This window comes from Fundulus heteroclitus, chromosome 1 (genome assembly GCF_011125445.2).
Source record: "Fundulus heteroclitus isolate FHET01 chromosome 1, MU-UCD_Fhet_4.1, whole genome shotgun sequence".
Lineage (NCBI taxonomy): Eukaryota > Metazoa > Chordata > Actinopteri > Cyprinodontiformes > Fundulidae > Fundulus > Fundulus heteroclitus.
The window spans coordinates 9,669,896-9,697,548 of NC_046361.1; the positions used below are offsets into that span (position 1 = coordinate 9,669,896).

Genomic DNA, 27,653 nt, shown 5'->3' on the forward strand with positions numbered 1-27,653 from the left:
GTCTTTGACATTGCAGTGTGACCAGAAAAGATATTAAATGGAGAAAGGCGCTAAACCCAGGAATAGTAGCAACAACAATGTACAAAAACGATATGACATTGAAACTATAGCATTAGGTTTATCATTGAGATGGAATGAAATTATAACGCAATACAACATTCCTGTCTGCTTGTTTCTAAATTATCCTGATATTAAAATATAACGTACTTTGGGAGGAAGACGAAAACTGCTGTCTAGATATTCGCCTTTTCTTTGGAGCGCACGCCGACGTAACAGCGGTAAGGGTGAATTTTGGGCGATTCGGCTTGCCGTAGCAGAGTGCAACTGAATCTGCGATTTTTCATGTTTTGGAGGAAGGCGTGCTGTCCCGTGAGAGGGCAGACTGCGGTGTTCTGGAGGCCATGCTGAGGCTCTGATCGTGGCCAGACGATGCACAGGCGGGGTGAGTGTTTCTGCCGGACAGGTAGCCGGGTCTTCTTCCGCAGAGGAGCCGGGCATGGTGTGACTGCTAGCCGCTAGCCTCAGCCAGGCTGCCGCGGTTACTGCTGGACAGTGTTTACTACCGCTGACAACTTATCTGCTGTGAGCCTCACCGATAAACAAGCCGGCTCTGCTCACAGATCAAAGCAGCTGTTTATCTCATGTGTTGCTTTTTCAAACTGCGGTAATTAAACTGGAGTGATCTACAGACCTTTACAGACTTTAATCATGGATTATTTTGTGGCAGAATAAGCGGATGATCACTTCAGTTTTAGTATCTGTGGGTGAATCTGGGTTCAACCTACGTAGATTGACCCTAACTTTAAACGCTAAATGATATTTTTATACATGTACCCCTGTCTTATTAAAATGATTACAGCAAGGGTCACCCTGTGCGTTCAGGTTACTTCAAGGATCTCAGCAGATTATTTTCTAACACAGCAAAAAAGCCACTATGACACCTGCACCTTAATGGGTTTATTAAACATACCAAACTATCCAATGAGTTCTCATTGCAATGTAGAACTACGAGCTACGAAGCTAAAGATCGCCGGATAGGTAGCGTGAAAAAACACATGTTTGTATGTATGTGACTGGGGGAAATAATCACAGCGTCTGTCGCTTACAGAAACTTTATTGTTGGCCAAAGGTGCAGCAGATTGTTGTGCATCAGTGTGTAGCAAACAGTGACATCTAGTGGTCAGGTCAGAGATAGACTCCAAGATAAATACACGGTGTGTTCCTTGGACTGTTTTTATTTGTTAATGTATATATTAATTTGCTTCATTCTGCAGTTTTGCAACTCTGATGATTTTAAACTTGACTTTATTCAGCCAAATATAAGAGCCCTCCTCCATGGGATGTTTTGGGTTCATACCACTTAGAAGGGCATTTTGTATCTGCTTTAATAGCCTACGAGGTAGACGTTTTTTCATATTCTGCTTATATTCCATTACTATAAAGATTTGGTTTTATAATAAAATAAAATAAACTACCGGAATATGTCACTTAGGGCTGTTTAGGTTTGATCTGGGGTCATAATGTCATGTTTAGTGAGAATCAACTGGTCCACATGCGAGTCAGAAGAAAGCTAAATTAAAACAGGGTGAAAAATAAACACTTAATAAAAACGAACACTGTCAGACAACATAGTAACCAGTATCCAAGAAGAAAAAGCTGAACTGGGACATATTTTTACAGATAAAGTTAACTTTCAAAACATGTTCATGTACTTAAAACCATAGTATTACAATCAGCAACACCTCATCGTTTTTTTCTTTCTTTTCCTTCTTTTCTGTCACTTGCTGCTTCTGATTAATTAATTTAAAGCCTAGTTTTTAAATATTATAGTATTTGTCTTTTCCTCACAGTTTTTTTTTTTTTACTTTGTAATAGTAGCAATAAAGAAATGGATTGCAGCAGCTGTTGAACTGGTGGTGAAGTCCAGTGTTGAGCTGTTTTGGGTCAGGGACCGGGTTTTCGCTTTCTCAGCTCAAATGACTGTCTTGTGTCTGTCTCGGCAACTTGCTGTGTTTCCCTTTTTTTGACGCTGCAAGTTCAGTCTGCGGTGATAACAGCCTGCTTGAGATGAAACCAAAAGAGCTTATTAGCCATTCGCCCTCGATCCACTGAACGACGTACGGGTTTATAAAGTTATATCTAGAATCTCTGCTCCTTTCGAATAAAGGATGGCAGATCTTTGAATTCAATGATTGATTTATCCCTGGGAAGAGGGGGTTGTCTGTTGTGACTTTAGATCTCTTCATTTCCGAACACTCTGAATAGTGAGAACGCTGCAGAGTTGGACTGCAAATTTCTCGGTTGAGGCGGAGACCTGTGGATTTTTTTTTTTTTTGTGTGTCTTTGCAAAATAAGTCAGCCTTGATAAACATTGACACGAGATCATATCTGAAGTATTTGCATGAAGCCGAGGACTCTATTTATTTCAGCTGTGTGTGTGTGTGTGTGTGTGTGTGTGTGTGTGTGTGTGTGTGTGTGTGTTATTTCCTGCAGTTAAGGTGAGTTCAGGAACAGGATAGAGGTGCAGATACTTCTGCGGTATAGCCTGTCATTGTGACCTTTACGTTGACCTCTATGAGGACAGCATTCCCTTAATGATTGAAAACATTTAAACACATTAGGGTTGACTTGTGATGGCGTTGGCAGGAGACCGCTTTGTTGGATTGAGTAAAAACTGTAATTAAAGATCACGAGAGGTATGGCTATTGAATATTTATGCTCATTTAATGTTTTTATTATCAGTTATCTTTTTGTGCTATCACTGTTATCTATTTTGACTGTGTTATCTTAGCACCACATATAATATTAAACCTAATTTCTGATGACGTTTTGACAACAGCAGGTCTAAAAGTGGCATTAAATGGCTGTTGTCTTAGTTGTGCTGAGCTGTCCACCGTGATTTCTTTGCCTTATTTATCAGTGGGGAGGCTGCCGGGCTAGGCAGGCGTCAGATATTTGCTCCCAAGCCGGTTGGGCGAGTGTCTCTCCCGCCTCGGTGTCAGAGGCAGCGGCTGCAGCTCAGCTGGCAGGTGCGCATTTTTTTTTTCAGATTCAGTCCCTTGAATATTATCAGCGACTTTCAGAAGAAGGGGCTTGCTTTACAACCAGTCTCGCTTTGACGGTAAGCCGTGTTTCCTTCCTCCTGGCCGTAGGGAGCTGGTTTCGTTTCGGTATTTTACCAATAATTGGAAGCGGAAGTGAGCGGTCCCGGTCAGACAACCTTACTTATTAACTTCAATTTATGGCGTCTCGCTTCGGCGCTACCTAATGAAACGATGCCTTTGTATAGGGTTAGGCTGGAGCGAAACGACGTGCTTTATGTTTTATTTTTTCCGAAGTTTTATATCTTTATTTGTGTTTTCTCCTCTCGGAATTAACAAGTTTGCCACCGCGGTGCGTTTACTGACCGTGGAAAGGTTCGCCGCCACACTTTTTCTCACGCCGCCTAGCTGTTGAAAGTCTGCGTTTTCATATCGTCATACACGTGCCGAGCTTTTCCAAATAAAATATTAGTCACTCTGAAACGCCGTTTTGATAATTCTAACTTAAAATATGAATAGAAATGAACGTAGGGACTTATTTTATTACACGTCAATCACACATGCTCACTGGCCACTTTATTTGGGTAGGCCTGATCAACAGGTAGATACTCAGCCAATCACGTGGAAGCAACTTCTTTTAGGATTTTCCCTTTCAGGGGTTGAAACAGTAAGTCATCTGCCTTCATCTAACCCCATCATCTGCATCACTCACACCAACTACCTTCATGTCCTCTTAAACATCATCTGTAAATCTCTTCTTTGGTCTTCCTCTAGACCAGGGGTGTCAAACTCATTTTGGTTTAGGGGCCGCATTCAGCTTAATCTGATCTCAAGAGGGCCACACGAGTAAACTCATTGTAAGATTAAATAGAACTAATAAAAGTGGACTTGTTGTTGATTTTTATATTAAATGAATTTCACATTTACACAATATATTATGAATAACCTCAGCGTTTTTAAGAAAAGTATGTGCAATTTCAACAATACTTTTATTCAGTTAAACATTTACTTGTGCATTATGCATAAGAACTGATCAGTGATTGTACAATGTTGGAAAAACATTTATTCACATTTTTTGGAACTTAAAAACACTGTCCTGCATGACAAAATACATCAAACAGATAAAAATGAATAAATGATTTCAAATTAATTTTCCACATCTGAAGCTCAGTTCTATCATCCGCTGATTAAATCTGCAGATTTTTAATTAAACGAAGTACATGTTTTTTTTTAACAATAATTGTTTTATCATTCTCTTATATCTCCTCTTTCTTTAACCTTTTCTTTTTTTCTTCTTGTTCTTCCTTTCCTCTCCTACTCTCCCATTGTAGTGTCCATATCATTTGAGATATTCCCCGCATGAATCATAATAAAACTATTCACATTCATAAATCAAGCGGAGCACTATGGAAAAAGCAGTACTGCTTCACTTGTGAAATTCAAATCTGATGAACTCTTTTTGGTATTAAGACAACAATTCTTATTGCCACATTGCCAGACAGGACACTGGATAAAAAAAAAAAAAAAAAATGCCCGCGGGCCGTATGTTTGACACCCCTGCTCTAGACTCACCATCCCTCCTCTAAACCTGTCCAAACTATCTCAGTCTGGTCTCTCTGGCTTCATCTCCTAAACAGCTAACATGAATCGTTCCTCTGATGAACTCGTTCCTCATCACTCCCAGAGAGAACCTCAACATCTTCATCTCTGCTACCCTCCACCTCTACCTCAGTGCCACTGTCTCTAAACCGGACAGCATTGCTGGTCTCACCACCATCTTGTACACCTTTCCTTTCGTTCTCGCACATACTCTGTCACACAACACACCTGACACTTTAATCCACCCGTTCCAACCTGCTTGGATACATTTCTTTACCTCTTTCGCACTTGCCGTTGCTCTGGGCTGTTGAGCCTAGCCACTGAAAACCCTTTCCACCTGTTCCCTGCTCTCGTCACAGATCATAATATCATCTGCAAACATCACAGTCTATTGAGATCCTTGTCTAACCTCCTCTGTCAACCTGTCCGTCAACACAGCAAACAAGGAGGGGCTCAGATTTGATCCTTGATGAGGTCTCACTACATCCACGAGCTCTTTTGTCACACCAACAGCACACCTCGCCACTGTCTTACAGCGAGGGGTGGGCCTTTATTGTATCGTTTTACCGTTATCGTGAAAAATCTCTTATGATAAGGATCTGAGTTTATCTTGACAATAATAAATTCCCTTTAATAATGTCTGAAAACCTCCAAAACAGCCAGTACTACCAGAATCTAGTTATTATTTTGCTATTTCTTCACTATTGGTTTCTTGGGAGCGTCAATAAATATCAATAAATTAGAAAAAAATTAATTAAATGCAGTTACTTTTTCCAGCTGGGTGATACAAATCACACCTCTGTATGTAACCAGTGTCCTGATGAAATTTGAAATTTGTTTTAATGCTATTACCGGTAAATGTTTTTTAAGGACAGCATTTGTGTCTGTTGGGCTGATCGACACGCAGTCACAACCTCACGGTTGCCTAAAGTAAACAGCAAGAAGCTGTGAATAGTCTTTTTTTCACAATAGTACCACAATATATCGTGATAACATTTTAAGTCCATATCACACACCCCTACTGAAGGCGAATTTCTCGCGTTGATTGCCTGCCGTCAGTAACATGGCATTTAGTCTCTCTCTGTGTCTCTCTCACTCACTCACTCACTCACTCACTCTCAGAGGGGTTTAAACAAAGAGGCCAGCCGCTCACGTAAAAGTTTTTAAGTTCCTAAGGTGCACCCAGTGAGGTGTCACTCGTAAAGATGGGTGCTCGACTTTCCGGTTTGCTGCTACGTCCCTGATGTACAGTTCAAAGAATATTGCTGTCAGACCGTATCGGTTGGGAAATGTAAAACATTTTGCCCTCTGGTCGTTGTCCCAAGAAGAAACGGATCCGACAGAAGTGCCAGCTGGCGTAAAACAAGAACGGTCGGATGCGCCATCACGTTCTCAGTGCCAGTGCTGCCTTTGTGTAAGATTCAGGGTTCACGTTATTTTCTCTCATTTGGACTTCAGTCAGCCTCCCAGCTCCTTTTTTGGAGCAGAGCGCTTTCATTCAGGGGAAGTCGGCGCACTCAGACACGAGTTTGCGTCCAGACGTCGACAACGAGAGCGAGGGGAACTGGCTCATCGGCTGCCGGTACTGTGGCTCTGGTTCAGAGCTGTGGATCCTCCCCTGCTTGCTCTTCACATGCATGGCTGTGACCTTGGAAGGGTTTGTTAAAGCTGACTGGCTGTGGTTGTAGTCGCTGTGCGGGCTGCTGTGATGATCAAAGTGTTAGTCAGGTGTGGGTCAACAATCCACATCATTGACTGGATCTGGCAAGCACGAGTCTGAAAAGTAGCCACGTCCTTGCTCCGGGTCACAAGCGGTTTCTGTAACCGAGATCAGCTGACAGGAGCGCTTAAATGGCGGCACATTGTACCAGAACATTGGAAACGTTATGCGGCTGTTTTACAGCTCACAGCAGTGCCTTACAAACTTGAGCTTTTTGTCTCTTCCCAACCACAAACTTGAACGTATTAATTGGGATTTCATACGATATGCCAGTACGCAGTGAAGCTGAAGTTCACAGCTGTGCTGCTTGAAGGGGAACTTCTGTCCCAATCCCGATTCTTCTACAACCTTTACCATGTTTTCCTCCAACCATTAGTTGCATCTGTTTTTTGTTTTGTTTTGTTTTTTACATCAATGCCAAGTCCGCTGCCCCTGCCAAAGAAGAGCGTCCCCTCAGTTTGATGCTGCCACTACCGTATTCCACTGATGGGACGGTGTGTTCAGGGTAGGGCTGGACAATAATTCAATAACAATATGTATCGATCGATAGACTTATATCGATGATAGAAAAAAGGTTCAATAAAAAGTTCAATAGAACAGATTTCCTTACTTTTGCATTCTAGCCCATCATGTAGGTTAATACTACAGTCATTACATCTTCCCAACCAATCACAATAAGACCCAAGAACCAAGTGCCGCCCAATTCAAAGAGTTCAGAGAACATTTTTTTATTTTTTAAATACTTTCAGTTTTGGTAAAAAGTTGGTTGAATAAAGGGTTGAGTTTGAATTCAGTGTTTGTGTGTTCTGTATCTAAAAATATGTTGCTAAGCAACAGCTTAAAATGGCCAGGCCTGAACTTAGAATATATGTTTTGAATTTGTTGATAATTATCAACATAATTTCTATTTTATGGATATGCTTTTTTTTTTTCAATATCATCCAGCCCTAGTTCAGGGCGATCTTCAGTGTTTTATTCAAACAAAACTAACAGCTATAAAGCAAGAGTGTTGCTATTTGGTAAAGGAAACCTCGCCTCTCCTGTTCACTTCTGTAGCACAAACATAATACGGCAAAAAAGGGGAACGAATAGGGCTTTACAAGTCCCAAAAACCCAATAAAAGTTAGAGCCTTGCAGTGTAATAAACCGTGATTTTGAAGTTGGGTGTTATATTGCTGACCTGCGAGTGTTACGATGGAGGTATTGTAATGAGTTCCTCTCCTGCCACCACATAGGTAGTGTTGTGGATCCGCAGAGCGGACTCCCTTCACCCTGTCCACGAGACCGCCTGCTCAGTCCTGACTCCCACATGGTAAGCTCGCTCTCCGTGATTCTGCTGAACTAAACTTGACAGAAAACGATGGAAAGCTATATGATACAAAGTTAGTGATTTAAAATATTCTCTGTTACACTAGATTTCATTATGACTAGCTAAACCAGCCACTTCTCTGTTTTTTTTTGTCAGGGTCTTTTTCCCTCTAAAAAGGCAAGAAGAATAGCTGTTAGTTGTATTAACTAAGGCTGGACGATAATTCAATAACAATATGTATCCATCGATAGACGTATATCAGTAATTAAAAAAAAAGGTTCAATAAAAAGTTCAATAGAACAGTTTTGCTTCCTTCTTCATTCTAGCCTATCATGTAGGTTAATACTACAGTCAATAAATCCTCCTAACCAATCACAAACACAGACCCAGGAACGCTCCGTCACCAAGCTCCGCCCCTTTCAAAGAGTTCAGAGAGCACGCATTCTTTTTCCTTTTTTTAAAAAAAAACTTGCAGTTTTGGTAAAAAGTTGGTTGAATAAAGGGTTGAGTTTGAATTCAGTCTTTGTGTGTTCAGTATCTAAAAATAGGTTGCTAAGCAACAGCATAAAATAGCCAGGGTTGCACTTAAAATATATGTTTTGAATTTGTTGATGATTATCGGTATCAATCAATATGATCTATATTTTATCTATATGCTTTTTTTCTATATGGTCCAGCCCTAGTATTAACATTAGTTGTGACGTTAAAGGGCTTTGCTGCAGAAACCGTCAGCCTCTGTTATTCAACGTGATCATGTGGATGAATGTGAACAGACTCTGCCTCTGCTCCCTCAGGACGTCCAGGGGTATAAGTGGGTCCGCTGGCGGGTGTGGCTGTGTCGTCTGGCGGCCCTGCTGTCCTTGGGCCTCCTCCTGATGGTGTTTCACTGGCGCCCGCGACTCGCTGTCCTCGCGCGCTGCCGATCCTGCCCTCTGGCTTTGGCCGATGTTCTGCTGCTCAGAGTGAGAGAACACAAGCGTTGTGTGCATTTTTTGTTTTTTTTTAAACCAATATTGTCTTGACTGTCACTGTTGAGTGTCTTTCAAAAGATATACATACTCCTTGAAGGTTTACACATTTAGTCACGTTCCAGCCATATCTCTGTGTCTGGGCCATTCTAACACATGGACGTGCCTTTCTGATCCAAACCATTCTGCTGTAGCTCTGGCTGGATGTTTAGACACTCTGCTACAGTCTGAAGTCACCTGCAGATTTCATCCAGGATTTTGCTCCGTTCCTCGCCCCGTCCACACAGAGCAGCTTCCACATCCCTCCTGAAGAAAAAACGGCCCCACAGCGTTATGGTGCCACCCCCATGTTTTACTGTGGGAATTGCTTTGTGAGGGGTGTGTTTAGTGTTCGTCTTCTGTCACATGTTGGGTTTGGCATGTAGGCCAAAATATTCAGTTTGGACCATATCTGACCAAAGTACCTTCTACAGGTTTTTATTTTTATTTTCCATTCATGTTTTGTGCTGTTAAAAGATGATCCTATGAGTTTAGGAGATCCACGGATCCTCCAGAGTTACCCCGGCCCTCTCAGGTGTTTCTCTGATTAACACTCTACTCGTCTTGCTTGGTTTGGACCTGTGTCATACTCTTTCCATCTTCAGGTGATGAATCGAACTGCGTTAAACTTCCCCTACAACTTTGTGACTGTCAGTTCTTATGATGCTGTTTGTTCACTAATGTTCTTTATAAAACCAGCGAGTCGTTTATATTGAAATTAATTGACACAGGTTAACTATACTGACTACTTTGAAATGTTCTCAAAGGAATTGATTGCTCTGGATTTTATTGAGGGCTGCCAGAGTAAAGGAGTGTATACAAAGGCAGGTCACACCTCTCATAGTTTAATTAGTAAAAACCGTGAGTCCTTTCCCTTCCATTTTTCAGTCTTGTACTCCTTTGTTCTGGTCCGTCTCATCCCAGTAAAATACACAGAAGTTTGTAAAAGGTTACGTTCCCCAAAGGCAGCCTAGGGCTATATAAAAGGGAATAACAATAGGACTGGACGGTTTCCTTTCTTCTGCATTTTAGCCATGTAGGTTAATACTACAGTCCTTACATCCTCCCAACCAATCACAACGCAGACCCAGGAACCAAGCTCCGCCCCCTCAGAGTTCAGCGAACGCTTGTTCTTTATCCTTTTTTAAAAAACTGTCACATTTGGTATAAAGTTGGTTGTATAAAGCGTTGTGTGTTCTGTATCTAAAAACAGGTCGCTAAGCAACAACATAAAATGGCGATGGCTGCACTATGTTTTGAATTTGTTGATAATTATGGATATCGATCAATATGATTTCTATTTTATCGTTATGCTGTGATGTATCGTTTTCGATATGGTCCAGCCCATAACATAACTTATGGCCCATTGGGTCATAAGTAACAATAATAAACCAGATTAAGAAGACGCAGCAGGAAAGTTGATAACATAAATGCTTTTATTTACAAAGATAAAGTAACTTAAACATAAAGAGACCCTGGAAGGAAAAAGGGGGAAGTAGAAAATAATTGCAAAATCAAGAACCAGGTTTAAGATAACTAGAATGAAGTAAAGATCGAGAGAAAAAAACAAAACAAACAAGCCACAGGTTAGAGGATTTAACAGGACCAAAACCTAAGACTCCCTCAGGCTCAGCCACAGCACCAACTAAGATTAGTCTTCCCACAATGGAATCAAAACACCACTTACAGGACAACCACCGTGACTACAGTCTATTAAAGCAGCTCCAGGTCTTCTCCAGCCTCAGACAGCACACATGCTGCCAAAATGGCCAACTAGCACGGAGACCTGCTCCTCTCCCGGCTTCGTGCTGTACTCCTCAAGGCAAACTGCAGTCAGCTGCAGCCTCCATGCTGCAGGAAGCTAGCTGGAAGTGATAGCAGGACCAGTGGTGGAGAAAGTACTCATACAATGTACTTAAGTAAAAGTACAAATACACAGACAAAAATGTACTCAAGTAAAAGTCAAAGTACCACATTATTATTTTACTTAAGTAAAAGTAAGAAAGTACAAGCTTTTAAAACTACTTAAGTATTAAAAGTAAAAGTACTTGCCAACCATAATACCTAACGGCTTATGTAATGTCTTTAAGTGTACCTATCGTATTTAGTTTTAATAAATCAGTAATGTACCATTTTAATGAGCAATGCTGCAGATAAAGCATGTTTTTATTGTGTTTACCCCCTGTGACAGTTTAGATTTAGATATTTTATTCTATGCATCAGAATTCCAGGGATCGATATCGACAGCGTTTAGCAACTTAACTTACCTCAATATGTTTTTTCAAATTTGATGGTGAATTTTTGAAAGATAGAATTTCATGCTTTCGGGGAAGGCAAAGGCGGCATTGGAATCTCCAGGAAGGGTTTTTTCACCCAGTTATTTCAAAGAAGTCTTTTAAATAAGGCCATGGGTGGGGCAGGTCTTCTGGAGGATGACTATCCTTGGACTCCATTCTGGGAGTTAATGATTCTGCAGGTCCTGCGTACTGTGCTGCTCTTCTTGAGGGAGGGCCTAATGGTTATTTCCCGCTTTGGATTGGTTCAGCGGACTGATTCTGCTCTCGCCATTGGATACTTTCAAACTAACGAACAAATCAAAAAACCGAAATGCGTCTTGGATGTAACGAGTAATGAAATGCTGTATAGAAATGTAGTGAAGTAGAAAGTACAGATACTTACTGTTAAATGTAGTGGAGTAAAAGTAGAAAGTATCCATTATTAAATTTACTTAAGTAAAGTACAGATACACGGAAATTGTACTTAAGTACAGTAATGAAATACTTGTACTTCGTTACTTCCCACCACTGAGCAGGACCCAGGGGCAGCAGGGAGCCGCCCACTGACAGGCAGGCACTGCAGCACGTAACGGGGACTAAATGGGAGAAACCTCAAGGAGTATGAATAATTTTCCAAAGCACTGCATCTGTTCTCCGACTTCAGACCTGTTGAGTTTCTGTGTCACGTAAACCTGTTCCTCTCAAAGCTGAATGAATACCTCCAGCTCATACTCGGGTGAATTTCTGCGGTTGTTTTCTGTCAGGACAGCTTCGGCCAGCAGCATGTTGTCGAGGTGCTCACGGAGGAGATGGAGGCGGGCAGGTAAGCAGACGCCGTGCTTTCCGAGCCTAGACCCCATCTTTAAAACTTTCAGATGTGGCTGCTGAAAGAACCTGGTAGAAACATGCAGATGTTTGCTGATGCAGTTGTTTCCTCCAGTTTGGAGCTGCTGGGGCAGCCGGAGGAGGCTGATTGGAGAGACACGGTTCAGCTGCACAAAGAGGAGGTAATCTTTGTTTGTTTTTTGTTTTAATGAAACAATGTCCAGCTTAGCATTCTGCCCATGCATTAAAGTGGCTTTTGCTGTGTTTCAGAAAACGCTGCTGCGCTACTACTTGTACGAAGGGCTGCGTTACATCTGGTTGGACAGGAAGGGGGCTTTCTGTCGTGTTAGGTTAGGAAACGTCCAAAATGAACACTACTGAATTATCACATAAACCGCTGTCTGAAAACTATTGTCAAGCTTATACACACAGTTCAGACTATTACATTACGTGTATTTACTGCACCTCAAATGCCTAAAAACATGCATTGATACTTTGGTCTTTTCTTTCTGTGTAAATCCCTTTTATTTTTTGTCCCTGTCTTCAGTGTCCTCAGTGAGGACTGGACTTGCAGAGATTTGTACGGCTTCCAAAAGGGTCTGAGTCCTCAGGAGCAGAGCTTGAGGTAGGAGAAGCGGTTTCAGCTGGAGACATTTTAATCCCAGAACGAATTGCGGATTAATTTATTTATGTCCTTTTTTTTTTTTTTTTCAGGAGATGCATGTTTGGGGCCAACCTTATCGATGTACCTGTGAAGTCTTACATGAGGCTACTGTTTGAGGAAGTGAGTTAAAAGAATAAAACTAGAGTCAATTTATATGCAACTTAAATGGTAAAGCGAAACAAGGGAATTTCTTTAATATATAACAGATTTGTTTGCAAAGAAATATTTTATAGTGCTTTTATTGGCCTTTTTAATGGTATTTATTATTGTTGTTTGAATGACCCTAAAACAAAATGGAGGGAGGCTTAAAAGAGATGTTTTAAAATATTAACTTTCTGGGATGTTATTTGATCAGGCAGGTGATCCGAAGATCTTTGACCAGGTCAAAAATATTTTTGGTGCAGAATTGCAAGGAAAAGATTCATGGATTCAGACAAAATTTCAGTTTTAATGAATAAGACTAGAAACCTGAGTTTGGTGTGACTATTAAAGTCTTAAGCGGCAGATTAATTCATGTTTTTTTGCTCTTGGGTCAACAGTGCATCAACTTGGATTTTCAAACTAAAATGTGAATCATTCATGCACTTTTAGTGCAGGTTGGTGGCATCTGTGTTAATTTAGGGACGTATCAGAACCAGTATTAATGGGTCATGGAAATGACCGGTGCTTGTTGGCGCTTGGAAAAAAAACTAAAATCAATGTGTTATTTTGGCTAAGATCAAATCTTCACCAAGAATAGACACCCATGTCCTGAAGCAGAAATGCTACAGGTGTTGTTCTCACTTCCTCTTGTGGGGGTTAAATATTTTATTGCTTTATATGTTGCAAATACAGCAGACTTTATCAGTTAAAACAAGCCAATGGCTGATATTCAGTAAAATACCGCCATCCCATAGTATTTGCCTAGACGTTTAAAAACATATCCCATATATTATATATTGTATGTTCGTCTTCAAATAAAACAATATACACCAAGCGTTTGTCCTGACAGTGTTTACTTAGTCCTTTTGAGTGTGAAAAGCGGGTGCTTTGTCTTGTAGTTGAGGGAAAATTGTCAGATCCTTCTTTCGGCCAGCTGAAAGCAAGTTTTCGCTGACAAAATAAATTCCCAGCTTTTCTGGAAATTCAAGTTGGATACGTAAGAATTAGAAAATTTCAGGTGTTGTTTTGAGTTCCTGTCTAATTTCTTTTCCTTCTGTGTTTGCTCCTGCAGGTCCTCAACCCTTTTTATATATTTCAGGTGTTTAGCATCACCCTGTGGACCATCGATGAGTATTATTTATATGCTTTGTGCATATTTATTATCTCGGTCATCTCCATCAGTATCTCGCTGTATGAAACTCGAAAGGTGAGACTTCAGAGAGAAAAATATTTCATTCTAGTGTTTCAGGCTGATCTCCAAGTATGAGTTTCTAAACTTTAATTCTCTCTTGTTCCACAGCAAAGCATCACTCTCCGCAGCATGGCTCAGTTTATTACAAATGTGACAATACACAGAGACTCGGGAGGTATGTCTATGAGCATGTTTTCATGTGCAACTTACTTTTTTTTAACAAAAAAGAGATGCATACATTTTTAATACACTTATTAAAAATGTATGCAATACCATGCCTGCTTTTAAGGGGACATCAGTGACACATAAATGAAAAGGGTTTTGTTCTGTCCTGATGAATTGAGGCTTTATAAAAAGTTGAATGTTTGTCTCTCAAGCTAAATATCCTCACCAAGAATGAGAATGAGAAAAAAGTAAATGGAGACCTATCAAGAGGATCTTTAATGGCATAGATAGCTGCTTTTCTTGAACCACGTTTCTCAGCTCCATGTGATTTATGCCTGGTTATCATTTTAGGCACAATCACAAGTCTGCAAAAAAAAAAAAAAAACTGGCTTTACAATATTTAATGGCACAGCATAAAATTATGTTTGTTGCCATCACTGAGTTTGCAACATCTTATAATTTTTTCACAAGCAAAAACGTTTCTGGTCTTTTAATGGCGAAAACCTGCCACATGTGGGATGCTTCTTTTCCAGCGTGAATTATTGTATTACATCAACACTCTGCTCTTCTGTTCTCTCTCAGAGGAAGAAGGTGTGAGCTCCGTGGAGCTGGTCCCTGGCGACTGTCTGATTATCCCCCAGGATGGCCTGGTGCTGCCCTGTGACGCCGCCCTGCTGGCTGGGGAGTGTCTGGTCAACGAGAGCATGCTCACAGGTAGCCAGACTCACAGAGACGGAGGCTTTTTAACTTCAAGAAAAATGTCTTTAGTTTACAACCCTGTGGTATATGAGGGTCTTAACCTTTGCATAATTGCCTCTAAATCTAGTATGAGTTTCTGCTCACATTTACAGTGTAAAATCCTAAATTTAATTTCAGTGGTGATTTTTGCATGTCCCACAAAAGCCTAACAAAATCCTGGAGGGAAAGTCTGTGTCGCTGAATCAGAGCACGGATGGTCTCATTTCTGTGTTCAGACTTTTCCTGTGAAGCAGCAGGTTTTAAATCTTGTGTAAACATTGCTGTGTTCAGGGGAAAGTGTTCCAGTGCTAAAAACCCCGCTCCCAGTCGGAGACAGGACCTACAGCTCAGAGACCGAGCGCAGACACACTCTCTTCTGTGGCACCCACATCATTCAGGCTAAGGGAGGCAGGCCAGGAGGCAGCGGCGCTGTTGCTGTGGTCACAAGCACAGGTCAGTAGAACAATTCCTGCCTTTGAATGGGATGGGTTGAATGTTACTGTAAATAGAAATGAAAGGCAGTGGTGGGCACAGTCACGTTATAGCCGTAAACAGTTAATAGCGGCGCTAACTTTTCGTCCATTGCGTTCATTTGTTCAGAAACTGTTAGCGGACCGGGTTAGCGTCCACTTTATTGGGTTTTGATACATGTAAGTTAGGGTGACCAAACGTCAGTATTTCCCGGGACATGTCCGTATTTCACGTCCTGTCCCGGGCGTCCCGGGTTTTTTTTTTAGAAAGTGAGGAAATGTCCTGTTTTTTAAATTACCTTCATTGGACCATTAAATTGACAGGCACTAGGGCACTGCGCACAGCGCTGCGTGTGACGTAATCCCTGAGCCGCGTCAGTGCGGGCAGCCCTGTTCTTAATCAGAAGATAGATAGCGTGGCTGTCAGTACGCCAACAACATACCAAAGCTCAAATGTATGTTTACCGAAGATTTACAAAAGAGTTTCCTCGCTTTCAGACCGGGTCGAGACAAATGGGAGGCCTTTATTGTACTATTCATTCATTACAGGAAATGTTAAGCATTTTTTAATAAATACATTTTAAATAAAATTATCATTTTATTTAAAATGTATTTATGTATGTCCTGGGTTTCCCAAATGAAAATATGGTCACCCTAGTGTAAGTACGATAACAACGTTCACGATATTCATCCGCCGTTTACATCACTGTCCTGCTTATGATGTGGTCTTAATATTGTCAGCTCCCATTGCTCTGTAACTGAGATGCTGGTTTCCGCTGTTATTTATTTATTTATTTATTTTTCTTTCTGTAAAGGGTGTGCTGCATGACCCTAACCCTTTAATTAGCATAACCGAGCTTTTTCAGATTCAGATTCAGACATACTTTAATGATCCCAGGGGGAAATTACTTAACATACTTACTAACATACTTACTTTCTGGGGTTGTTACTGGTACCACATGAGGTGGAAGGAGACTAGACTCGCAGCTGGGGTTTTGGTTCACCACATGGCTCAGCTGGACTCTTATTTTTCCAACACATCCTGCTTACTGCCTAAGCAATCCACGAGGGACATTTAACCAGCATGTCTAGGATAGGAAAACGTGTTTCTACACAGCCATAATAAAACCAATTTTTATTCATGCTTTCAATTCAAAAATAGTGCTCATTAAAAATAACAAAATCTATAGTTTTAACGTTACAAAAATAAGTAACCTAAAAGGTCATGATTTAATGCACATTTATTAAAGAGTCTGATGACAGAGGAGAAAAGGGACTTCCAGAAACGCTCAGTCCTTTGTTCCAGGCTTCCAGCAGTGCTGCCACGCCTACATATCATCAGCGACTGTGTGCTTGTTCATTTATACTGTTTACAAGGTAGAGCTAATAGATCTGGTTGCTTTTTTCTCTTGCAAGAACTGGACACACTGGCTTCCAATGTAAACACACTGTTGCTTTTTTTTCTCAAATGCAGCTGCTTACTTATCATCGGTTTAACGGTAGTGAAGCTAATGTTTTTGTTTGTGGAATATGAGTTTGTGAATCTAACATTTTGTTTAGCTGTGCTCACCACTGATTAATGGGAGAGTTCAGAACATTTTAAGAGCGGTTCTGTTAAGAGATTATAAGTAGTGTATATCTGGCATGCAGTACATTACTCTCTTTGAAGCCATGATTTAATTGTGACCAACCACATGGTGGAAACATGAACTCCCTTTAATAGCAGCTGTCTGAGGAGAGCAGAATTTAATTCCCAATCAAAGGAACAGCCTACCAGAATTACCGCAAGAGTGAATCACAAACCTGCCCAAGAAGTCACGGGAGAACTCAGAACATCTAAAGCACTGCAGGTCTCAGTAGAAAATCCTGAAGGAGAATATCTGTGTAGATTACTGTCCAAAGCAGACATAGCAATTGTTTACCGCAGTGGTTTCAAGCTCCAGGTCCTTTAACCTTTGGATGCAACTCTGCTTCAACAAACCTGACTCAAATCCTAGCTCATCTGCAGAGCTCTGCTGAACTTGACTGCATGCTAGCAGGCCCGTATTAGGACAATGTGGTGCCCCTGGGCACTATACCTCAAAGCCCCCACCCCCCTTACCAGACATAATCAAGGGGATTTCTGTAATGTAATTTACTATTTACTAACTTACACAACTACATGTAGGCATATGAGCAGTGAGCAATATTCAAACGTCTCATTTTAAAATGTTAAAATCAAAAAAATCTTGATTTATTCATCATTTATTATTATTGTGACATCAGTGTTCACAAAACGAATAATGTATGGTCTTTCAACAATTTCAACTAAATAATATAACAATTTATGAAAAATATATTTTTAAAACATGTGTCATGTGGTGCCCCCCCATAGTTGGTGCCCCTGGGCACTGGCCCACTGGCCCTTATGGATAATCTGGCCCTGGTGCTAGTGAGGCAGCTTAGCCATTTGATTCAGATGTCTAGGGCAAAGGACACAAATAAAATATACAGGACACCAGCCCTTGAGGATTTTGAGTTTCACACCACTGGTTTAAAGGTTCATAAAATGGAATTAACCTGCAATGACATCTTTGAGATTTGAGTACTTATTAGACGGTTCAATCTGACTAACAAAATCCCACTTAAAAAAACACAACCTCTCCCTTCAAGAGGATGCAGAAGTAGAAGTTATGTTGTCAACAGACACCACATTATAATTGTACATTTTGTAAATAAATAAAAATCTGACCAGTTGTGCTGCTTGTGTCTCCACTGCAGGGTTTTTCACAGCCAAAGGTAACCTGGTCAGCTCTATTTTATATCCTCAGCCTATCAACTTCCGCTTCTACCAAGATGCCATGAAGTTCCTGCTCATCCTTGGCGTGATTGGTAAGCTCTAGCAGGGACTTCACTAACCCACGAACTCAGGTTCTGTTTTTTTCCCTAATCTCTTCCTACATTTTCCTCAGCTTTCATCGGTACCATTTACATATTTGTGATCCTCTTCAGAACCAATGTAAGTGCTCTAATGAGAAGATGATGTATCGTCTGTTCTGCCAGTAATGTGCAGAGGGGTTAACTCTGCTGGGTGACTGTCCAGGTGACCTGGCTGCAGTTAATTATTAGGAGCCTGGATGTTGTGACCATCGCAGTGCCGCCAGCCTTGCCTGCTGCCATCACCACAGGGACTATTTACGCCCAGAGCAGGCTGAAGAAGCGCGGGATCTTCTGCATCAGTCCTCCGCGAATAAACGTCTGTGGCAAGGTGTCTGTGTTCTGCTTCGACAAGGTGAGCCGGGAATCTAATAGCGGGTTGTTTATGTGGACTAAACTCATGTTCGTTTTAACAGCATAATTGGAGAAAATGTGTTTTCCCAGACAGGAACACTGACAGAGGAGGGTCTGGATGTGTGGGGGGTAATGGAAAGTGGACCTGCTGGTCTCTCAGAACTGGTCCCTGACCCCAAACTCCTGCCACCAGGCCACATGAGGTCTGCGCTGGCCTGCTGCCACACTGTTACTCTGCTGAGGGGGGAGCCTCTGGGAGACCCCTTGGAGCTAAAGATGGTGGAGTCTACGGGCTGGGTATGGTCCTATACAGCTTATTGTCTTTACTAAACTTTACCTGTTCATGTAAATTAGAATACCAAAGCTATTTTATAAAATCTGTATTATTTTTTCCAAAATCAAAAGCGTACATACACCAAGATTACTCTGCCGAACCATACGGCAAAGTCCACAAGATGAAATCACGGCTTCATAAGCTTCTTGGAGGTTAATTCATAACATTCGAATCAAATGGAGGCAGACTTTTGGATGTATTTTAATGCACATCTCAAACATCCTGCTTCCTCGTATGAGAACATCTGTTCAACCAACTATATGCAAGAATAAATACCATGAGAATGTCCAACAGAATGCGCTGTTTAGAAAGGAGATGGGTTCGCTGTCTGCCCCAGGACAAAAGTGAAAGACCTTGTGAAGATGCTAGCAGAGGCTGGTATGAAATAGAAAAGACAATGGCCTGTATTGTTCCACAGCGGGGAAATTTGCGTGTCCCAGCAGCAAGTGAAACGGAAATGGAAGCATCCGAGACAGACAGGGAGCAAGAAATAAATATTATCCACAGTGAAACAGGTCCTGTACTGATAAAGACTGCACTGCCACACAGAAAGGAATAAGCTGTCATCAAAAGGCAAAATTAAAAAGGTATATTAGGGTTTATGAATGAAATATCAGTTTCAACTGTCCATGTTGTAATGTGTATTTCTTATTAGTTGCTTTTAGAGATGAAATTTAAACATTTTGCGATTACAGTCATCTCGATAAACCAATCGGTTTGAAAGTCTGTATATTTTTGTCTTTCTGCCTCCTCAGACTCTCCAGGAACCAGAGGGAGAAGGAGATGCTGTGCACGCTGCATTTGGAGGTCACAAAGTCTTGGCTGTAATGAGACCTCCAACTCAGAGATCTCACTCTCTGGGAACTGTAAGTGTCTCAGCAACGTGGTCAACAGAAGAGCTCAGAGCAAATCTTAAGCCATAAAAGCCGTTTTCACAGTTATTTTCACCTCGTTTTGTGCAAGAAACATTCAGAAGGGATGCATTTGCATGTTAATGATTTAAATCAACCAAACAGATGTCTCAGCGTCTCAGCGTCGGCACCACTGTGTGCTCACACATGAAGCCGCGTGTGAAATGTAGTGGAACGGCGTCATTGAGCCGACTTCTCTGTTTATTTCTGACGTGTCTTATCCTGGGAGCAGCAGAGGCTGGTAGCTCGTATATCCATCCCACAGGCTCAAACACAGACCCAGTCTGTGAATGGGAGTCCCATAAAGAGATTATAAATATGACACGCCCCGTCCGGTAACAGCAGGATCTCTGTATTGTTTGCAGCGATGTTTGGCTCACAGACTCTGTAACTATGGTGATTATCATGTGGCTTCATCCCCTCAACGTCGATGCGTATTATTGACCCAGTAGAGGAAGTATAAAATGTCAGCGTGGATTTTATTATGATCTAAAAAGTGTGGAGGAGTAAAAACATGTATTGCCTGACCTGTTAGGGTCCATCCTATTTTTATTTCTTTACAAGCACTTTTGTTGAAAACTTTTATAATCTAACAGGGATACTTTCTTGGCCTTGTTGTTCAGGTTAGTTTTTGCTCATTTTTAACAACAGAATAATAATAATAATGTGTCACCCTGACATCTAGATATCCACCAACGTTCTCATGGACCAGGTTTACTCGAGGGTTTTTGTTTGTTTGCTTGTTTTTGGCTCCATGAGCGCCCTGCGATAGACTGGGGCTTGTTCAGGGTGAACCCCGCCTCTCGCCCATTTGACAGCTGGAGATAGGCACCAGCACCCCTCGCAACCCCATAAGGGATAGACGTGTTAAAAAATGGATGGATGGCTCCATGAGCTACTATGGAGGATTTATTCAGGCAGTTTTTATTGGCAATGGGGATAACCTTTGCATGGTGGATAACTTGCTGAGGAGGAGGAGCCACAGGGATCTGAGACAGACTGGCTGAGTGTGCTTGGAAATGAAGGCTGGAAAGCTTTTTCCAGCTAAAGTTCTTCCCTTGGATAACGATGATTTGTTTACAGCTGTTGGTAGCGAAGCAGGATTTAAACCCTCAAGTAAGAAACTGCATTGTTTTTGTCTTCTACCATCTCCATATAAACATCTTTGACTCGTGTTAGACGCACTAATGGCAGCTGAAGCCCTTCTGCTGAGCTGACAGAGCACTGGGTCTGCTGCAAGACATCCTGATGCTGTGGTGAATGTCTCTGCTTAATCCAGATGGAGTAATAAAAGTACTGAAGACTGTCTGGCTAGTTACTATGATAACAAGGTTGCTGGAGAAGACACATTGCTAACCAAAGGACTACATTGATTTCTCAGGAAAATCCCTCGTGCTTCTTGACCTCCTACATCTGAAGGAAGATATTTTTAATACAAAAAAAAACATTTTCTTTCATTGTAAAGTATATTTTTGAAAATAAATAGCATATTAATTATTACTTGTTATTAGGTGATGCACAGATATAAATATTTGGGCCAGTATTGAACTCCAATATTAATATTGTGGTTAAATATCCGCTACTTGCTGATATTACCATTCCAGGCTAATGTCTATGCCTAGGACTTTTTCTCAGCTGGTTGAGTTTCTTAGATCAGCGCATGATGTCTAGCTTTCATCAGCCAGGTTCTAGTTATATGATTTCTTTATACTTAAGAGCTGACAGCCGCCAGTCCTGGTTGTTGCTTGTGAAATGAAATGCAACAATTTTGTTAATCACAGTCTAATCACTGATTTGAATAACTGACATCAGCAATCTCTCACTGACTCTAATCAGAAATGTGCTTCAAGAAATTAACTTAAAACCCTTTTTACCACAGGATTACGTAAATCAAACATTTAAATTTGAATTATTTTGTTTAAATCAGTGCCATGTAAGTATACCCTAGTATTAGCTTAAATTGAGTTTTATTAAATAAGGTATACAGCACTTGGTGCGTATCGATGTTCTGTGAAGGCTGCCCTTCTCAAAAACTCGCCTATGTAACTTTGGATGGTCGGACCCGTCCCTGAATGGGTCATGTAAACTAGAGAGCTGCTCTGGGTCACATGACCCATGCTAAATCACGCCAGTCTGAGTAACAACAAAACAGAACAGATGTGACACTTACCTTTCTCTGATGTAGGATTTAATCTGGAGCAGTCATTGTGGCCTTGTCTTTCTAAGTAATTCCATGACTTCTCAATCTGCTGGTCCAAAGTGGTCTGCTATCAGATTCCAAAACATGGAGGAAGACTGTTTAATTTTGCAACGGTGCAGTGTTGCCAGTGGCCTTCAGGGGCGCTAAACCTGCAAGTTACAAGTCTAGCGCCCTTAGTGGCTAAAAGTTACATGGTGCTGCTTTAAATAAGTAGTAATAAATAGGCTTAAATTATTTTCTTGTTCTGCCATCAGACTTCCAGTGAGGCGATCGCCATCGTAAAGAGGTTTCCCTTCTCCTCGGCCCTGCAGAGGATGAGCGTAGTGACGGTGGCCCATGGGGGGCGCTCTGCTCTGGCTTTTCTCAAAGGCTCCCCTGAGATGGTGGCTAGCCTCTGTGACTCTGATACAGGTTCAGCTTTTCTGTCCTCCCCAATCCAATCAGTTTCTGCCTTTCCTACATCGCATTTTTCTAGTGAATTAAAACTGAAATGGGATGATTTGCTTATTTTTTTTTATTTATTTTTTTTAGTTCCAGCTCAGTTCTCCAGCACGCTGCGTAACTTCTCCAGCGAAGGCCTCAGGGTTTTAGCACTCGCTTGTAAACCAGTAGATGTTAACTCTGACCTGACGAACATCGAACGGTGAGACCAGCAAAAGCCGTTCTGTTAAAATGCAGTAAAAGTGAAAGTGGCTGCGTATGTCAAGGCTGCTTTGTGTTGGTCTGCAGGGGGGAAGTCGAGAAGGAGATGCAGTTCCTGGGCTTCCTGATGATGAAGAACCTGGTAAAGCCTGAGAGCCCGGAGGTCATCAACATCCTAACACTCGCTCACGTTCGCAGCGTCATGGTCACTGGTGAGAACATCTTCACAGCCCACCTACTCCTTAGATTTTCTTGTTTAAAACCGTAAATAGATGTAATTGCTTGTAGATACCGTTGCGTTGCGAATAATATTTATACGCCTTTACCTTATCCAGATTTTGCCCTCTTAGAGCCACAAAGGTCGATGTGTTTGAGGTTTTATGTTGGAGACGAACAGAAAGTAATAATAACTGTCAAGTGGAACTAAGAAAGGGTTTTCCAAGCAGAAATGTATAAATTGTGATGTGCATTTGTGATGCATGAATACAATTATGGTGGAAGACAAACCTTTACATTGCCCTGAATAGGCCATTTCCAGCATTTCCATCCGGTCTGACTGAGCTTGAGATATTTTACATTTTCTCTCTGCGTTCAAAGTTGGTAGAGGCCAATTAAAATCATTTCCCTCTGGGATTATTATAGTATTTCTGAGTCTGACCATAAAAGGATTATAGTTGTGATCGCAGTAAACGGTGGTTTTACTTCTCCTCCACCTCCATAATTATGCTCTACTTTGTGCTGGTCTTTTGCATTAAATCCTAGTACATCTTACAGGTTATGCTTGTACCATGACAGTCAGAAAAAACGGTACGGATGTTCAAAAGTAGCTTGTTTTTATATGTTTTATTTCTCACCGCACAGGGGACAATATTTTAACGGCAGTGAATGTAGCAAAGAGCTGCGGGATGGTGAGATCTGATGAGAAGGTGATTTTTGTCATTGCGACCCCCCACACGGCTGAAGCCATGCCCAGTCTGAGGTTCAGTGAGGAGGATGTTGGGGCCTCTGCCGGCCGAAGCCCCAGAGATGTCATGAATCAGGTCAGTCTCTCCCAGAGTCAGCACACTGGCCGTAACATACTTCATGCTGAGTGTTGCTCAGAAGAGAAACATTTGGTTTGGTTATACCTCCATAAGTAGTTTAACTGTAGCTCTTTTTTAGTTGTTAATGTTCAGCCATTAGAACATACTCTAGGACTGATTAACAGAACTGTGTAAATTGTATTTCTTGTATCTTTTAGTGATATTTTATTTTCCATCCCGCTCCCTCAGGGTCTGTACCAGGCTGGTTCTAGCTATCATTTAGCTATTAATGGAAAGTCCTTCGCTGCCCTCTGTGACCACTTCCCTGAATATCTTCCAAAGGTAATGGAAGATGTTAACGCGTGCAGAAACAAAAGTGTCCCAATAATGAAGGTCATTAATCCAGAAATGACACCTCGGCGTGCTCTTTCAGGTTTTGATGAAAGCTACTGTGTTTGCACGCATGGCTCCTGACCAGAAAACCCAGCTGGTGAAGGAGCTGCAGAAACTGAAGTAAGTTTGGGTTTTTACCTCATTACTAGTGTAATAACTGCTCTGTTGCATCGTGATTAAATTCATGCTGAGGACTTCCTGCTGTTCCTCAGAGAAAGTTCAGCTTAGAGGAGTGTTATCCTAACTTATATGTACTCGTATCCTAAGCTGCCATCTCATCTCTGTAAAGTGTGAGTGTAAAGATGATATGATGGAATAATAATAGTATAACTAAAGTCTGTTTTCATAATCAAATTTCTGGCAGCTATCGAGTTGGCATGTGTGGGGACGGGGCCAATGACTGCGGGGCCCTGAGAGCTGCTGACGTCGGGGTTTCCCTGTCTGAGGCCGAGGCTTCAGTCGCTTCACCTTTCACTTCCAACACCCAAAACATCAGCTGTGTGCCTCTGCTGATCAGGTGAGCTTCCAGGGGGGAGAAACGGAGGGTGGGGTCTTTAAAATTCAGCTGAACATCTCATGCTTGCTGCCGCGATAGACGACGAATCAGTTTGTGTGTTTTTGCAGAGAAGGCAGATGCTCTCTGGTGACGTCCTTCAGTCTCTTCAGATACATGGCGCTGTACAGCCTCATCCAGTTCTGCTCCGTCCTCATCCTCAACACGGTGGGCAGCAACACACAAACTCCTCTTTCTCAACATCTAATCCTATTAGGAGGAGTTTCTTGTGGTTTTGAACCAAGGCTAAGATCTGATCCCATTTTTCTTGGTATAATAATCATTTTCTTTGCTGATTTCTTTTACAGTTTGGTGTACGATGAACATCAATTTCATGCTTATATTCTGTAATGACGTTTTCTGTGCCTAGTTGTATACATTTATATAACTGTTTTTAAAACTGATGAAGTCATAAACATTTCATAAAATGTGTATTTTTAACATTTTTGCATATTTCCAAAGTAGCATATAAATATAAAATGCTATTTCTTTAATTAAGTTTGTTTAGTAGCATTCATATATAAGATGACTTGTAAAAGCATTCAATAAAACATTAAAAGCTAAAAAAGTTTCAATAAAATGAGAAATACTTAAAGCATCAGATAAATAAAAACGTTGCCACACCAAGGCATGTTTGTAACGAGTTGATAAAGTAGTCTTTGACCTGTGTGGAAAAGCTGCAGTAAAAAAGTCGAAAGTTTCTGCTCATCTAAAGTTTCCAGGCAGTCGGTTCCAGAGCTGAGGAACATTAAAACCAAAAACCACCTCTCCTTGTTTAGTTCTGGTCCTGGGAACACAGAGGAAGCAGGTCTGCAATCACCTGTGGGGGGCTCTGATTTGAGTAGATTTTTTTATTTTGTTTAACAGAGGCCTCTATAGACACCACTACAATAATCTAACCTGCTAAAAGTAAAAGAATTATACCGTTTTGACAGGTAGCTCTATTCTGGCATGGTTTTTAGGACGGTAGTAGGAAGTCTGCTGATTCAGTAATTGACTTTGTGTGGTTCTTAAAGGTTTCTTACATGCTCTGGTCTTTGGCCTCGTTGAGTCTGGCTCAGTGCTGATCTCTAAGTTTGGGACTAAAACTAATGACGTTTCTTAACAGGGAACTTCCTGTATTTCACTTCCTGTATTACTCAACGCCTTTTTTGAATAAACGTCGTCTTTTACTTGCAGGTGTTGACAACCATGGCTGACATGCAGTTCCTGTTCTGTGACTTGTTCCTGGTGACTCTGCTGGCCATCGTGATGGGGAGGGGAGGTCCCAGCGAGGAGCTGCACCCGTGGAGACCCCCGGCCAGTCTGCTGGCCCTGCCCGTGTTCGGCAGCCTCTTCATTCACACCTGCATGATCGTCCTGGGCCAGCTGGCCGCCTTCTTCATCACCACCACACAGGAAGGGTCAGCTGTTGTTACTAGTTAAAATGTGCAGCAGTAGAGAAATAGTTGTATATTTCTTAAAATCAAACATTTGATCCACAGTTGAATAATTCTAACATTATACTCTATAAATATATATTTTTTTAGGTATATTCCACTGAATTCAACAGTGTTTGGAGCAGAAAACCTGCCCAACATGGAGAACACGTGTGTGTTTGCCTTAGCGGGTTATCAATATATCATCATGGCGGTGGTGGTCACCAAGAGCTTTCCTCATAAGAAGCCTCTCTATCATAACGGTGAGTCAGCAAAGTGTTTCCAGAATGACTGGCAGACACATGAGGCCGTGCTTTAACCGTACTGTTCTCCGCTGTCGTGTTCGTACATCTACCATATCAATCCTAAAATGGGATCTTTCTCTCTTGCTTGCAGTGATCTTCCTCTGTCTGCTGCTGATCCACTTTGCCGTGATGACCTCGCTGGTGCTGTATCCGGGTCCCCTCTTAAGACAAATATTCAAACTATACAACTTCACTGACATGAACTTTAAGATGCTGCTCGTTGCCGTGGCTGCTCTCAACTTCCTGGTGTGTTTTGTTGTAGAGGTAAGTCGACACGGGAGTGAGCAGGCGTCTCCTTCACGCCGTCGACCATGCTAGTCTGATTTAACTCAGGGATTACTTAAAAACTCTTTTTGCAACGACGTGTTCAGGCCTTCTGACAACCAGTCATGTTTACACACGTCTGTTAAAAGGGCAGGTTTTTGTGGCCTATAAAAAGATGATGGGAAATCATTTTTAAACATTTTCCACCTAACCTTAATCTTTACAGTTCAAGTTTATATCGAGTAAATGTGATGTGGATAAACATGGAAGGAAGAAAAACCTATAATATCCTGGTTATACAAAGTTTATACAGTTAAACTAACACTATGTTGAAGGAAAATCCATTTATTTACAGCTTTCATTCTTGAGTTCACATCTGGAATAAAATAAAATACAATAAAAAATGCAATATAATGCGTTGAATTGGATATACATAAAAAAAACATAAAGGAATTTCTTGCCTTTGGCAAAAGTTAGTTTGCAAACAGATTTTATGGCGCAAAGGTATCAGACTGAAGGGTAAAATAATCCTCAGCATTATATAAAGGCCATGTTACAGAGAAGCAGATAAGTAACTTGAAAATATGGTAAATGACTAATACTGATCCAAAATTGATAGGGAGAAAAACAAGAACTGGTTAGAAATTAAGAGGCTGACTGCCAAACTGAATGCAGGAAGTTCTGAAAAGTTGTGGTAATGTTTTAAAGATGACAGCGTTTCTTGGTTTTCTTAAGGTGTTTAAGTTTTTTTTTTCTTCTGCACCTCTGCTGATTTGACCAGACTTGACGCAGGAAATTATAATATATTGACCTTTTAAGTGTGCTTAACATAAGGAAAAAAGTAGAACAGGCAAGCCTAAAAGAATACAACTTGCATTACAGACTAATTTATAATTTTTTTATCCAGCTGCTGATAGATTTGGGCATTCTGAACTGCCTTCGGTCGCTGCGAGGGAAGCGTCCGTCCAAGAAGCGGTACAAACGTCTGAAGGCTCTGCTGTCCGACTCCGCATCATGGCCACCACTTGATCAAACCCTGTCCTCTACAGACCACTCGGTCATCTCCTTCAGCTAGTGTTTACCTGGCCTAGCAATGGACTCACCTGAGCCTAACCACGTTGGATGTCCAAACAACATCCCACACTAACCAACAATGCAATGTTTACCTGCCAAATAAAAGTTATTTTATTTAAA

The 27,653-nt window shown here is 41.3% G+C and overlaps 1 protein-coding gene across 4 annotated transcripts; it reads left to right on the top strand.

Moving 5' to 3' along the window:
- The first annotated feature begins 305 nt into the window (after positions 1–305).
- Positions 306–27,653, top strand: atp13a2 (ATPase cation transporting 13A2). Of its 4 annotated transcripts, none has more exons than XM_012861957.3 (29): positions 306–442; positions 7,596–7,672; positions 8,464–8,631; positions 11,717–11,775; positions 11,893–11,959; positions 12,048–12,127; positions 12,325–12,402; positions 12,492–12,561; positions 13,655–13,789; positions 13,883–13,949; positions 14,522–14,653; positions 14,969–15,130; positions 17,908–18,018; positions 18,099–18,145; positions 18,230–18,418; positions 18,508–18,714; positions 19,507–19,617; positions 22,117–22,273; positions 22,394–22,505; positions 22,592–22,716; positions 23,366–23,544; positions 23,776–23,868; positions 23,960–24,039; positions 24,284–24,436; positions 24,544–24,640; positions 25,652–25,875; positions 26,002–26,153; positions 26,287–26,459; positions 27,367–27,653. In XM_012861957.3, the coding sequence occupies exons 1-29, from the start codon at positions 430–432 to the stop codon at positions 27,532–27,534; spliced, it is 3,486 nt and encodes a 1,161-aa protein (XP_012717411.2). In that variant the 5' UTR covers positions 306–429; the 3' UTR covers positions 27,535–27,653. The 4 variants fall into 4 exon arrangements, with proteins under 4 accessions (XP_012717411.2, XP_021171776.2, XP_012717412.2 ...); XM_021316101.2 differs by lacking the exon at positions 306–442 and adding an exon at positions 2,583–2,696; XM_012861958.3 differs by lacking the exon at positions 306–442 and adding an exon at positions 3,012–3,121.